This window comes from Carcharodon carcharias, chromosome 18 (assembly GCF_017639515.1).
Source record: "Carcharodon carcharias isolate sCarCar2 chromosome 18, sCarCar2.pri, whole genome shotgun sequence".
Lineage (NCBI taxonomy): Eukaryota > Metazoa > Chordata > Chondrichthyes > Lamniformes > Lamnidae > Carcharodon > Carcharodon carcharias.
In genome coordinates, this window is record NC_054484.1 from 58,287,073 (window position 1) to 58,302,708 (window position 15,636).

The 15,636-nt window shown below is 39.2% G+C and overlaps 1 protein-coding gene across 6 annotated transcripts in view; it reads right to left on the bottom strand.

The window, feature by feature from the left end:
- Positions 1-3,932: 3,932 nt before the first annotated feature.
- Positions 3,933-15,636, bottom strand: part of LOC121290553 (zinc finger X-chromosomal protein-like) — a 48,925-nt gene continuing 37,221 nt past the window's right edge. For 4 of the 6 annotated variants that reach the window (XM_041211075.1, XM_041211073.1, XM_041211076.1 and 1 more), the window contains 2 exons: positions 12,709-12,849; positions 3,933-7,817 (listed from right to left, as the gene is read on the bottom strand). In XM_041211075.1, coding sequence (XP_041067009.1) covers positions 6,622-7,817; positions 12,709-12,849 — 1,337 coding nt within the window. In that variant the 3' untranslated portion in view covers positions 3,933-6,621. Of the gene's footprint in view, positions 7,818-10,925; positions 11,077-12,708; positions 12,850-15,636 lie in introns of all 6 variants that reach the window. The other 2 variants (XR_005945840.1, XM_041211077.1) reach the window with 2 other exon arrangements.

A 15,636-nucleotide genomic window follows, 5' to 3' on the forward strand; every position in this document is an offset into this window, starting at 1 on the left:
CCCAGCTCCACACAGACACTTCTGACACCATGGGCAGAATTTTCTGCCTGCCGGGCAGGTGGGCCCAACCCAATCTCCAGCGAGCGGAGAGCCGATCCCCGCCGGAGAAGTGGGCCCTGCCGCCATTTTACATGGGCGGGCCAATTAAGGCCCGCCCAGCGTGACGTCCGGCAGGAAGTGCTATGCGTTTCCTGTGTAGGCGGGGGGATTCCCCAAAAGCGAGAGTGCGCCCTTTCGCGCATGCGCACAAAAGAGCGCTCATCTCCCTGAGGCTAAGTGCTTCCTCAGGGAGATTGCTGACACTTTTAAAAAGTTAGAAAAAAAAAATTCCCTAACATGTCCCCCTCATGTGACATGTTCATAAATTACAGTAAAACTTTACTAAACTTTTTAAAACCCTGCATGAAACCTCATCCTGCTGTTGGATGAGGTTTCATGTTTTTTCTATTTGCCGCTAGGGCTCCTGGCCTGCCCACTGACCTTAAGGTTGGACGGGCAGGTCCTTTAATTGTTTAAATGATCCTGCCAATGGCCTCAATTGGCCATTGACAGGTTGGCAAGTGCACAGCTGATTTTGCTGTGCCCCCGTCTTCCTGAAAATTTAAATGGGACGGGATGATGTTGGGGGTTCCGCCTGATGTCACCTCACATCATTTTACGTCGGCGAGTGGGCCCCGCCCCCGCTCACCGACGGCAAAATTCTGCCCCATGTTCCATGTGTTGTGTAAAATGGCTAATGCCCAAAACCTTTATTTGCACTAAATGACATCAGAGGTCATGAGTATGACAATATACAGTGTAAAAAGGATTTATCCAAATACTTCATCCAATAAATATGTGAAGCTTAGAAGATTAAACTAATTTACATATTTCAATTCTACCATATTTCTGTAATAGCAATTATTGTTACTAAAAGGTCTGCTTAATTAGACAATCTTTTGTTAAGAACAGCCTTGAATAATATTATAATTCTTTCATAATTTCCACTGGTTATATTTTTTGGTTGTTAAAGCAGCCTTAAACTATATTGCAGCTGATGAAACTATTTATTCTACATTAATCAATGCAAATTTTCAAAATATGGAGTGCAAAGTTTAGTATGTAATGTGCTGAATTTGCTAAGCAGCCCTGAGAATAATGATTTTTTTAAAGCAAAGTCACCACAAAAAAGTTGCAAATTTCATGCTTTATCTTGTTTTGGAAAAAAAATGCCAACTCATTTTACTTTCTTTGCTGCTAAAATAGTATTCCTAGGGATTTTTGACCTCAGCAATTTTTCATTGATGGACAAAAATTGGAGTGTCCTACAAACAAGTTCTGACATGTCTGTGAAAGGCTAATTTTGCTAAGTTTCTGGGCTTTGTGGACTTAATGCCTGCTAGGAGCTGTAGTTCACTACTTATTGGAGTCTCTTCAGCTGAGTGTGATATGGAAGCCCTACAAACAAGTTTCAGGCTTCTCAGAGAGGCTGAGGCCTTATGTATTGTTGGAAGCATTTCAAACACAGAAGGTACTACTCTATGGACATTTCAAAAAACTTTTCAGTAAAATTGTCTATTTTACAACTTTCATTTATAAAGCAATTGTGTACAGGGGAACATCTCCAAATGCTTTACAACAAGAAAATGGTTACAATGGTCTGAATCTTCTGGTTAGCGGTAATGCCCACAAAGATTTCCCTGACCCTGTGCTACTGCAGTTTTTTCGGGATCTTCCAATCCTGGCTGAAAGAGAAATGGGCAGCATAGCATCTCCCCTATAAGTTTGCAAATCGTAGTAGTCGTGTAGAGGAAACACGCCCTCTTTAAGGCACTGGCTGCTGTATTCTGATAAGTATTTAAAGGTCCAGTCTTTTATTAAATTAGTATGGGTTAATGAATGAGTAATGAATATGGGAGTTTGTGAATGGGTAGGTGCCTAAGTGGGAGAGGTGGGTAATCAAGTAGATGGGTAATTGGGTTGGGGGCGTTCAACAGGCTTGGTTGTGGAGTTACCTACCTGTTAGACCAGGCCCAGGTTTTAAACTGTCTAACATTTCCTGAATAACTATCAAGGTAAGTTGCATTGGCTTAGCCCAAGTCTCCACCCTAAACTCAGCGTCAAGAGACTTTTGTGCCAGGTGCTGGGCAGCAGGCAATTATCCATTGGAAGTTTAAACTTCCCAAGCCATTCCCATGTATGTTTGTGCATCAGGACTTCTGCAGTGTGCCTCTCCCGTCATAGTCCGGCCTCCAATGATCCGAAGACCAGAAGATTTGCACCAATGTTGACCTTGGGAATAGGGGAGAGTAGGATACCAAACCAAAGGCATTTTGTTAAGGTTTTTAAAAGCAGGGAGAGTGGTTGTCAAGTGAAAGAAACAGGGTTGGGAGCTTCAAAGGGCAGAAACATAGCACTTGAATCTGCAGCCACCAATATTGGTGTAGAAGGATCAAGGGATGATAAGTTGTTTGCTGTTAACGCAGAGAGGGTATATATGGAGACATCAGGGAGGATAAAATACTAAGATAGAGTAGGGCAATGCCATGGAAAGATCTGAAGATGGGAACTGTCAAGACAGGTGAAGGATATGGAGCTCGAAGAGGAAGCAGGTACTGGGATTTTTTTTGAGCTCCTTAAAGAAATCTAAGATGAGAACATAGACCAATATAAAATACATGCATCAAGACTTTCCTCTGATCTTCACTCTTGAGCAATGAAACAGACAAGAATTACTGAGAAATAACAAGCCTATTATGTTACATACTGGTTTATTGATCCATTCACTCACCTCCCCAGTTTCTGGCTTCAGGCTGTTAGGGTACATACCAATGGAAGTGAGGGATTTTAATTAAACTGGGAAATGGTTTATTTTGGGAAGGCTATCTACATTCTCTGATCATAAACACAATTTTAGACTGGTGTTACTAGTGCTGGGCAAATTGATGGGCTTTGAATTGCAGTGTTATGGCTGTATCCTTCAAGTTGAAGGTGATGCTAAATTGCATGCATATGCCTATGTTGAGTAAAGAGTCTGCCGAGATTCACTGTTCTTGAATTATCTTTGGCTCTTAGAGGATGCTAGATGCAAAATCTGCAAGTGCTGCTCTGTTGAATTGGAGCAAACAGCTGGTAAGTTTATCACCCTAGCGCAGAAGTGATTTTGCACGCCTTTTCAAGATTTACCTCTGAAGTGTGTTTCCCGTCACACCTGGTATTCTAGAGGATTAAATCTGTGATATTTCAGGTTCTATTTACCTGTATCTTTATGTAAGAGTGAGAACTCATGTTGTCCACTATATCTTTTATTTCCAGAGCTGCTTTCCGCCTTGCCAGAATAATCCAAGTGCACTTGTGTAAATATTACGCCAAAGCTATTTTGTTTTGGGCCTCTGTAATGCCCCACTCCAAATACAAAATGGCTCAAGCACACCGCTCCCACTTATTTTGTCAGAAATGAAGGTGGAGGCAACTACCTCGTCTGTTTTGAATCCCCTACTAATGACAGCTGAATCAACTATTAGTCATGCAAGGAACTATGGTACAGACCATTGTGCTGCTCATCCATGGCACATTATGCTAGATGGTGAAAGCAATATCTTCGCCAGTGCAATATTTGCATGACCTGCCTTGTCCATATTTCATGTTTAGACTGTTTTAATCTCTCCAGTAAATGTTAGTTTGAAATTACTCGAAACTGATCTTAAATTTCAATGCTGCAGCCAGGATGAAGATCTGAGGACAGTCAAGTCCAAAATATGTAAGTACAATTTAGTAACCTGCCAAGGATACATTTAAGACATCTGCATACATTTATTGTAAAAATTGTACTTGCTATGTAATCCCAAAGATTTATTAGCTATTAAAAACTTTACAGAAATGTATTCATTGCTAACAGCGAGCACTAATGTACTTACAAAAAATGTGGGGAAAATTCAGTAAATAATACAAAGGAAAATAATCTGAATTTTATTTGTTTACAGATTATATGAAGTACATTGTTAAGTACAATAATGTCACAGAGGATGGTTTTGTTTACAGGCACAGGGACATAAAACTTCCTTCTCAAGTCAGCTGGCATTTTTTGAACACTTTACATTTTATCCCAGTAAAAAAAAATCCTGCACCTATTCAAAAATTTCCTCCAATTCCCTCAAAACTGATCAAATCTATTAAACAATTCAATTGTTTAACAGCTAAAATCCTTTTTCATAATGCAATTATGTCCGCACAATAAGCAACTATTAACATTTTTAATACAGTTTAATGTCTTTTACTTTTTAAATAAATTTTTAAACATATACATTTTCTCTTATTGCCCCATCTTCATCATTTTTTCATTATCCTCTGAACGTCTTAATAAACTGGAGCAGCACCAGGCAGTTCTGAAGAAGGTCTGCACCATAGCCTCTGGCACAACAAGTATAATGAGGAATGCTCAAGCTTGACCAATAGCACAGCATCTGTTGTCAGTGTACAGTTAGAAAAGTATTTTCTTTTTAATAAGTTCCTAATATCAGAACAGCTAATGCCAAATGTGTTTTTCACAAGACAATAACGCAACTAAATTTCATTCAGGTGCAGTGGATATAATGGCGCTAATGAATTTTCCTTACAAAGCACAAAACAGAGAGACTGGAGATTGTTGCAATATTAGGCTCACATTAATTTAAAAGGAATGGGAGGAAGCTGAAGATAGCCAAATGAAATAATAGAACATTTACATAACTGCTACTTAGGATCAACTTCAGTGCACTGCAAAATCTGTTTTTCAAGCATGTTCCAAATAAATAACAGCAGAGTTTATGCTGTGTATTTTATAGTAAGGAAAGGAGGGGGTTAAATTGCAAAGATTAAAGTTTTTAAAAATTTCAATCCTCATAGACCAAAGCATTCTGGAATGATTTCAAACAAATTTATTGTTTAAAAGCTATTTTCTCAAGAATAAATACACTGCTTTAAATTAGATGACTGGTTTCTGAAGAATTTTGATTATGGTTAATCCCTGCGCTTCCAAAACTTCTTTTACAGCAATGGAATGTTCTCTTGTATCGTATTTTCTTTTAAATAATGTCTGTTCCCCCATTTTCAGCCAAAGATGTCTAATGCCTTGAGAACATGTAGAGGAATTAAGAGTTTTGTCAGTTACATAATAAGTTGCAGCTCTTCCATTTGAAGTTTATTTCAATTTACATGCCATTTATACGTTGCTAATATACATCAGAGGCCAATTTATTACATTTCAAATCTTGCAGAATGCTGTAGAACTTAGAAGTAGGACACTGTCTTAAAGCTCAAAAAATATACAAACCTGAAATTCCTGAATTATACTGCAATTTTCTCATTTTATCAAGTTTTCCAAGTGAATAAACTGTATTTGAAGATTGCTTCAGAAGATTACTTCAGTTTGTATTTTACCCAACACTGGTTTCTCAAAGCTTTAAAAGTTGCATCATTTTAATTTTGTATTTGTGTTATAAAGATTTAGTTAGGAAGAAAACACCAGTCTGTTTCTCTCCACACACCTCCCCACACCCACTCCCGCCCCCTCTGCATTTATTGTCAGACAGAGGTACATCGTGTAAAGCAGGATACCCCATATATCTGGAGTTATTTGTCTTAAAATATAGTTTTTGCAGCTCATGCAGAACAGATACTAATACGTACATATTTTTACATTAAACTGCTAATTTAAGATTAAGCTGCAGTATACTACAGAAAGCACAGAACTTTTTTTTAAAAAACATATAGCGCTATTTGTTTTATTTTTACAAGATAAAGACATTGGCAAAATATAATTCTGGAAAAATGTGTACACTTGTAAAAACATGAGCGATGTCTTTTTTCTTTTACACAATATATGGAAAACTCAATTAGCTGAGAGAATTCTGCCACAACAATGCATTGCTAGACCACACTTGACACAGAGGAATGAAGCACATTTGGAAAAACAGGTAAAATGCAGTCAGGCAGAGGCCTTTAGTCTCAAGGTTACGCCAGTGAAGATTTTTCTCCTCGTTTTAAAAAGATGAAATTGTAATAAAAATTTAAATCCAGATAGTGACTGAAAACATACTATTACCATAATACACTGCAGCATCAGGAGCGCAAATGGAAAAATATAACTACAGCCTAACACCAAATGAAATTTCAAAATACAGAAAGATGTGCTGATAACATGGATTTCAGCCAGTAAGCAAGCAAGCACATAAAACTGTAGCACTTCAACAAAACTGAGCAATGATACAAACTAATAAAAGGACCACATTTGCCATCAATAATTAATCTGAAGCTAAATTGTACTCGTAGAAAATAGCTAATTTTGGGTCCAGTAATTATATAATGGCAGGGATCAAAAACTGTAACTGATTGGTTGCAACTAGTTTATTACATTCATCTCTTAAGAGCTGACACCACGTTGCAAAAAATGTCCATTTAATGGATTTCTAGGTCAGAGGACATATACCTTTTCAATTTAGGCTAGATCTCCAATCTATGACACAATACAAACGGAGAGGGGAAAAGTTAGTTCAATTATCAGAATGAACTTAACTTCTGAGTCTTTAACAATGAATGTACACAAATGTTATTTATTGTACAATGGATGTACTTGAAGCAGCTGCTTCCCAACTTGAAAATAGTTCATGGTAACCCCTCAACTAAAACAGCATCCTTATGATGTCGCGAGATATGCTGGTTCTTTTCTGAAGGCCTTCGGAAGCCTTTCTTGCAGTAATCACAACGATGCGGATAGTCCTTTGTGTGAATCGAAATAACATGTCGTTTAAAGCCTGAAGCATCGGTAGTGCTATACTCACAGTACTCACACTGATAAACCTTTTTGCCACTGTGGGTCTTCATGTGCTTCTTAAGCTCAACCTGTTGCCGAAAGCCCTTTTTACAACGTTTACATCTGAATGGCAGATCCTTGGTGTGAACTGAAAGAATATGACGACTAAGAACAAAAGGGTCTGCAATTTTAAAGTCACAGTGCCTACACTGGTGCAGTTTTTTACCTTTGTGAGTTGACATGTGTTTCTTAAGCTCCGAGGGTCGATGAAAGCCTTTGTCACATACCTCGCACTTGTGAGGGTAGTCCTTGGTATGGACTGAAATAATATGGCGCTTCAAATCACTAGAGTTGGAGCTTCTGTGATCGCAATGTGTGCACTGGTGGGTCTTGTGTCCCTGATGCATGATGGCATGTTTCTGCAGTTCTTTGGCATCTGTGAATGTCATCAAACAATGCTCACATTTGAATGGCAGATCCTTGCTGTGCTTTGTCTTCATGTGGGTTTTCAGGTTTGAAGCATCAGCTGATTTGTAGTCACAGTACTGACATTGATAGGGTTTCTCCCCAGTGTGGGTTCGCATGTGCTTCCTCAGCTCAGATGGATGGCGAAAACCCTTGCCACATTCCACACATATGTGAGGGAAATTCTTGCTGTGCACGGCCAAGAGGTGACGATTCAGAAGCCCTTGCTCTGCGGTCTCATACTCACAAAATTTGCATTTGTGCATCTTCGTGGCTCCCTTTTCACGGTGAACCAACTTATGAGAAACCAGTGCTCCGGGATGGGAAAACCCCTTGCCACATTCATCACACTCATAGGTCTTCTCCACTTTGTTCATGAGCATGTGGCTCTCCAAGTGGTTGTGTAAACTGGTTTTTTTGTTGGTAGTGTAATCACAGTCAGTACACTGGTACTTTTTCTTAGTCAGTTGCTCCGGATGATTTTTCATGTGTCTCTTCAGGAAGCCCCTGGACTTAAATTTTTTTCCACAGATCATACATGGGTAAACAGTTATAGGATGTCCATCAGGCCCTATGATGATTGCTTGATTAGAATAAAGAAAAAAAAATCAGTTTTCAGCTCTAAGATATTATACATTATGTGGCTGTTACTCTGTATGGTTACCAGTTTCCCAAGAACAAAAGCTGGAATTTCATGGCAATGTGTTTCACCTGAAGCTTCATGACAGATAGAAAGTTCACAATTTGTCATTAAATTTTAATTCTTACCACCCCAGCACCAATCTTAAGATACTATATTTCATGTAAACTTTAAAATGACACCATACAGAGGCTTGGTTTTCAACTTTCTGATGCCCAAGTGCAATAAACCAAATTAAATCACCCCCTCAGAATAAAATTTCCATCCTTCTCCTCCAGCCCCCAGTGTTGAAAGGGAAGTTGCTCTCCTCAGAAATGCTCTTAGGTAGCCCCTCCCTCATATTTCAATTGCTTAAGAAGCACAGCACTGTTCAACCTTGATCAATGTAACTCTTTCGAGTACAAACCATCTGTTTCAGATGAAGTTACATTGTTTCATAGTTTGCCATTGTGAGATTTGAACTCTTGATCTTGGGGTTACAAACCCAGTACCATAACCACTTGGCTATTTAGGCCAAGCTTTGATCAATGTAGTTTGTTGTTAGCTGACCTAAGCCAAATTGGTAGTACAGGTGTTACAGTTGGTCTTAATATCCTTCGGTTAGGGAGCGAGACAAAGCAAGTATTGAATCACATTGTTGATTACAATCCAGTAATCTCTGCTGGAAAGTGGATGACAGGTTGAGACAGGGATAGATAGTCTGTGATCCATATTCCTAGGATCAGCCTAGGAATTACTAGACAATTACTGTCTGTGTTCACCTAGTATGAAAGACTGCTCGAGACTTTCACCAAAGAGCACCCAAGACTTTTAAAGCCATACATCAGTGTAAGCCAGACGGGGAGTGGGGTTTAAAAAAAGACAGCACAAGGCAGCTTAAAAGTATCAATGTAAATTTAAAAAGTCAGATACTTCACAAACACAACAGCATTGTCCTTCAGATCTTTTTACCAGCCTGATGGGAAACTGAAATAGTTATGTTTTGCACCTACCAGATTAGAAGAGAGGTGTTCCTGTAGAAACTTCCAGAGTTAGCCTAATTACAATAAAGTCATTGACCATATTGCAGCTGAAATTGGAAGCCTGAGGAGAGTGGTTGTGGGGTGGTGGGGGTGGGGGCAAAGAGTGGTGTGCAAAAAGATTACAGGTTGGCAACCCTCAAAAGGGAACAGTTGAAAGAATACAGCCAGGTAAAGGTAAATGGCCATTTACAGAGAAATTCATTTTTAAAAAGGATAAAAACTTGAGCTGTACTTGAACTCAACAGCAATTCTGGACAAAAGCATTGTTATTGGGTTCAGGTCCCTTGATGTCCAAGAATTTATTGTTTTCTATTCTGAAAACACAAATATACGCAATGATCTGACATCTATGGCGCTCTTGTGGTAGAGAATTCCAAAAATTTATAACCCTTCGAGTGAAGGCAAATTTTCTTCATCTCAATCCTAAATGGCTGACCCCTTATTCCGAAACTGTAATCTCCAGTTCGAGACTTTCCAGTCAGGGGAGGGTACAGCATCTAACCTGTCAAGCCCTTTAAGAACATTGTATATTTAAATGAATCATCTCTCATGGGTACAAATTCTAGAGAATGCAGGCCTATTCTGTTCAATCTTTCCTCCTGGGACAATCTGCTTATCCTAGGAATCAGTCTAGTGAACCTTTATTGCACTCCCTCTAAGGCAAGTATATCTTTACTTAGGTAAGGAGACCAAAACTGTACAATATACTCCAAGGGTGGCCTCTCCAAGGCCCTATATAATTGTAGTCAGACTTCTTTACTCTTATATTCCCGTCCCTTTAGAATAAAGACCAACATAGTATTTGCTTGGTGTACTTGCATGTTAACTTTGTGATTCATATACAAGGACACCCAGGTCCCTCTGAATACCAACATTTCTCAGTCTCAGCATTTAAAAAATATTTTGCTTTTCTATTTTTCTTTCCAAGGTGGATAGCTTCACATTTCCCTACATTATATTTCATCTGCCAGGTTCATGCCCACTAACCTGTTATGTTCCTTTACATCTTTCCCACAACTTACTTTCAAACGCAACTTTGTATCATCAGCGAGCTTGGACTTTTTACACTTGGCCCACTCATCTAAGTCATTGATCCAAATTGTAAATAGCTGAGGACCGAGCACTGATCCTTGTGGTAACCTAATACTTACAGCCTGCCAACCTGAAAATTACTGGTTATTCCTATTTTTTTCCAGTCTGTTAACCAATCCTCAATCCATGCTAATATATTATCCCTAATCCCACTGGCCCTAATTTTGTGTAGTCACTTCTTGTTTTTTTTTATTCGTTCATGGGATGTTGGCTAGGCCAGCAATTATCGCCCGTCCCTAATTGTCCTTGAGAAGGTGGTGGTGAGCTTGAACCTCTGCAGTCCATGTGGTGTAGGTACACCCACAGTGCTGTTAGAGAGAGAGTTCCAGGATTTTGATCCAGCAACAGTGAAGGAACTGTGATATATTTCCAAGTCAGGATGGTAAGTGGTTTGGAGGGGAACTTACAGATGGTGATGCTCCCATGTGTCTGCTGCCCTTGTTCTTCTAAGTGGTAGTGGGTCGTGGGTTTGGAAAGTACTGCTAAGGAGGCTTAGGGAGTTCCTGCAGTGCATCTTGTAGATGGTACACACTGCTGCCACTGTGTATCGCTGGTGGAGAGAGTGAATGTTTGTGGATGGTGTGCCAATCAAGTGGGCTGCTTTGCCTTGGATGAAGTCAAGCTTCGAGTGTTGTTGGAGCTGCACTCATCCAGGCAAGTGGAGAGTATTCCATCACACTCCTGACTTGTACCTTGTAGATGGTGGACAGGCTTTGAGGAGTCAGGAGGAGCATTACTTGTCACAGGATTCCTAGCCTCCAACCTGCCCTTGTAGCCACAGTATTTATATGGCTAGTCCACTTCAGTTTCTGGTCAACGGTAACCCCGAGGATGTCCATGTGCAGCATATCACTGAATATCCAGTGACTGCACAATAAAGAAGGAAGAGAGAAACAGTTGGTAGGCCAGTGATGAAGTAGCATAGCACCTAACTCACTGTTTGATGTCTGGTATACTGAAGGTACACTTGCACAAAGTGGGTGCAAGGAGGGTTACCATGTTTGCCATTCTGAAGTATCCTCCTCAAAGATCAGCTGGGCAGCATGTCTGGCAGGCAGTGATCAGGCTTAATAGCATTACTACAAGATCTGGAAACAGACAAGGTACGCTTATGCAACTATTCCATTTATCAGGTACTGCCCAGCATATACATGTCTAAGTGCTACTAGGATGTTAACAAAATAAGAAATAGGAGCAAGAATAGGCTATTGAGTGTGTTCCACATTCAATAAGATCTGACTGTAGCCTTAACTCCACTTTCCAGCCTGTCCTCAATGACCCTTGACAATCAAAAATCTGTCTAACTCAGCCTTGAACATATTAAATGATCCAGCCTCTACTGCTCTCTGTGGAAGAGAATTTCAAAGACAAAAGACTCTCAGAGAAGAAATTCACCTCATCTCTGTTTTAAATGGGAGATCCTTTATTTTTAAATTATGCCCCTTTGTTCTAGATTCCCCTATGAGGAAACATCCTCCCGGCATCTACCCTGTCAAGCCCTGTTAGAATCTTACTTGTTTCAATAAAATCACCTCTCATTTTTCTAACCTCCAATGAGTATGGGCCCAACCTGCTCAGCTTTTCTCATAGGACAACCTGATCCATGCCAAAAGCTCTCACAAGACTATGTTATTTTCATTGCTGATCATGCATATACATATACTTTTATTTCAGCTATAATTTGTATAATAGCCAATAGCATGCATCTTCAAAAGGGCTTCACTAACACATGTAGCACAACCGCTGTATTTCACTTAATAGCACCCATGATGGCTGCAGTTTTGGCACGTTTCTATCATTGTTTCACACACTCTTTCAATTTATCATGTCAAGATTACTTTATTGCAATATGGCAGCCAAGACGACAATAGGCCAAGACAAGAGAATGCCTCAGAAATTACAAGCCTTTGACTCCCTTGGAGGGATGCCATCCAAAGTGATATTACCTACAAGAATGTTGAAGTTGTAAAAGGAGAAGCAAGGGAGCAGCATCTGCTAAAATAGACAAGTATACTGCTCCCAGGCAGTCTCCAAAGCAAGTAATAACCAGGCTTGACTGTTTTGTTTACAAGATTAGATTAGATTAGATTAGATGTACTGTGGCAGTAGATCAATGTATTCGCAAGGAGACGTGAGTGGGGGAGTATGGCGGCAGGTGCAGAGATTGAAATTTGTAATTACAAACAAAGAAAATTCCCACAGTGCAAGGCCTGCTAATTCTAATTCTGGAGTATGAAAAATCAAGTTAGGTTGAGTCTAATCTATTTTCAGGGACAATATTATATTATAAGTTTCTTAAACATGTATGTCGGTTTACAGCAAGCTGTTGCAGAAACAGTGCAGCATAAAGCAACAGAATGCAAAAATTTCAGTTGGTGATCAGTAAATGGCAAGTTCTTGGTCACACTGCCAGGGTGTAGATCAGGTACTTTCTTACAAGGATTAAGGGAGGGTTTATTTTATATAAAAAAGAAAATGTATGACCAAATCTCCTAATATTATTCCCTATGAATGATGTGGACTGAATATTAGAAAGGTATGAAAAGACAATGACAGGAAATCTCATGGAAAATATGCTGAATACATAATTTCCTGCAAAAATGTGAACAGGAAAAGTAGTTAATTTTGCTGGGTTTATCGTGACCAGGTATTAAATGGCATCATAAAAACATTCCTCCAATGCCAAAGCTTAGTTTGCATTAATGAGGAAATTTCTGTACCTGTCTGATACTGTCTACTTTCAAGTCTCCTCCTTTTCCTTGACTTCGGTTTTGCCAGCCTGTTAAGCTCAGCTGTTCCATCTGCTTGTAGAAGGTGGCTGGCAGTTCCATTCTTGTTCTCTACGGTATCAGAACTGTTGCCTGAGAGAGGATAAAATACCGTAATATGTTTCTAGTGTTCAGTTACATATTTTATGTGGATACTCTAGTTGAATTTTTCAAATAAATTATGTATTTTCATATATATATATATATATATATATGTAATATATATAATAAAAAGACAACAACCTACCTCATAATTCATTATATTTCATTACATTTAGCCACTACAGTCTAGATGTGTTTGATCCTTTGTATATATATTTTCAATGTAACTGTTAAACTGTTTAAACAATCAATATAGAACCAGAACTGCTATTAAGCAGTTTCAACATTTAACTGATGCCTTACACAAAGAACAAAAACAATCCATTCCCCCATTTGTATTCGGCTGCATATAGAACCAAAAGAATCTTTACATTAACAACAATGTGGTAATAAGGAAGAAGATAGTAAAATGAATAATGAAGCTGCAACTACTTCTATGGAGACTACATTAGATAATCTTCCAAAAATAAATATTTTGGTCACAAGCACAAGTTCAATGGTCCCTACACTGTCTCCAACAAGTTGGAAGAAATTCTGGAAGCATATTTACAATACCAGTAAAATTTTAAAATGGAGTTTAAAAAGTTGACATTTAATAGACCAAGATAGAAATTTCACCTCCATCCCCCCAATTGTCTTTCAAGTACCTTATTCTATTTTATGTATCACAACAAATATAAATAATCTGCACTCATTATAGGGCACACTATTGCAGGTTTTACAAGTTTGTTTGAATATAATTATTTCCTATGGTTAACAGATAAGGAATTCTACAGAAGTTTTATACAAGTATAAAATGATCAAATATAAATGTTCAAACAAGCAAGCATCGAAATTACTGTTGCTTCTGTGCTGGCATCAGTACACAGAACATCAATTTTTATCAATACTGCAAAGCTAGCTGAATCAGAAACATTATTAAAACAGAGCCAAGTGTCAACAAAAAGCAACTTAACTGGAAATGCAGTAACAGGTACAATCAATCACTGCCCAAAAAATTCTACTTCTAATCACTATCCAGCAATCGCTGCACTGATAGAAAGTGCATTCAGTCTCTCATACGAATTAGGAGCAGGAGTAGGCCACTTGGCCCTTCGAGCCTGCTCCGCCATTCAATAAGAACATGGCTGATCCGATTGTAACCTCATCTCCACATTCCTGTCTACCCCTGATAATGTTTCACCCCCTTGCTTATCAAGATCTATCTACTTCTGCCTTAAAAATATTCAAAGATTCTGCTTCCACCACCTTTTGAGGAAGTGTTCCCTAAAGGCCAGAATCTTCGGGTCAGCGAGCGGGAGCGGGCCCGCCTGAGCCCGCCCAACTCCCCCGGCGGGGAGAAAATTCTCCCTGAAGACTTCCAACACAAAAAAAATTCTCCTCATCTCTGTCCTAAATGGGCAACCCCTTATTTTTAAAGTGGTCCCTAGTACTAGACCCACAAGAGGAAACATCCTTGCCACAACAACACTGTCAAGACCCCTCAGGATCTTATATGTTTCAATGAAGAATTAGATTAGAATAGAATTAAGCTGGGTTGTGGTAAATAAAGAGCTTGTATTTACATTGTGCCTCTCGCGACTTCAGGACGCTCCATAGTGCTTTACAGCCACTGCAGTATTTTTGAAGCCTGATCACATGCAAGTACAAATGGTTTTGTAATGTGGAAAAGGCAGCTGCCAATTTGTACACAACAAAATGCCGCAAACAGCAATGAGATAATGACCAGATAATCTATTTTAGTGATGCTCGTTGAGGAATAAATATTGGTCTAGATTGCGTGCTCAAGAATAACCTTCTGACTCAGGTACCACTGAGCTGCGATGACACTTGTGATATTGTCTATGGTTCAATAACCTGATAACACATTACAGGCTCATGCATGAAAAATAGGCAATTTAAAGACATTAGAGTTCAAAAGCGGGTTTACAGAAAAAAATATTCATTTCTGTTTGGTGAAATTCACATCTTTGATTAGAATTACTCATCTCATCCTGGGTGTTTTGGCAGTAGCTCCCAATACAGAATTTAAAAAATAAGCTTTGTGCTTCTAGTGCACATTCTAATGGCCAGTTCAAAAAACCCAATAGCACAGATGTCACACATCATCGACTGGCCTCTCAATGTAGCTTTTCATACAATATGCTACAGCAACTAAAATAAACAATAGCTTGGTGAGCATCGTTGTAACGTCTTTGATTTAATCTTGATAGCCAAGTATGGCCCCAAATAACAAGTTGGGTATTTTCTTTACCCACATTCAGTTGTTCAATTTGATCTTCCCCCTCCCAATCTTTTCCTTTGCATTTCCAACAGAGCCCAAGATCATGTTATTATTTCTATGGGAGATGTCCTGAAACTCCATGATTAATTCACTGGAATTTAGAAGAATGAGAGTGGATCTCATTGAAACGTATAAAATTCTGACAGGGCTGGACAGACTGGATGCAAGGATGATATTTCCTCTGGCTGGGGGGTTGGGGGGCTGGTGGTCTAGAACAAGGGGTCACAGTCTCAGGATATGGGGTAAGCTATTTAGGACTGAGATGAGGGAAAATGTCTTCACTCAGAGGGTAGCGAACCTGTGGAATTCTCTACCACAGAAGGCTGTGAAGACCAAGTCACTGAATATATTTAAGAATGAAATAGGTAAAATTTCTAGGCTGTAAAAGGTGTCAAGAGGTGTTGGGAGAGAGCAGGAGTATGGCATTGAGATAGAGGATCAGCCATGATTATATTGAACAGCAGAGCAGGCTCGAAGGGCCAAATGACCTACTT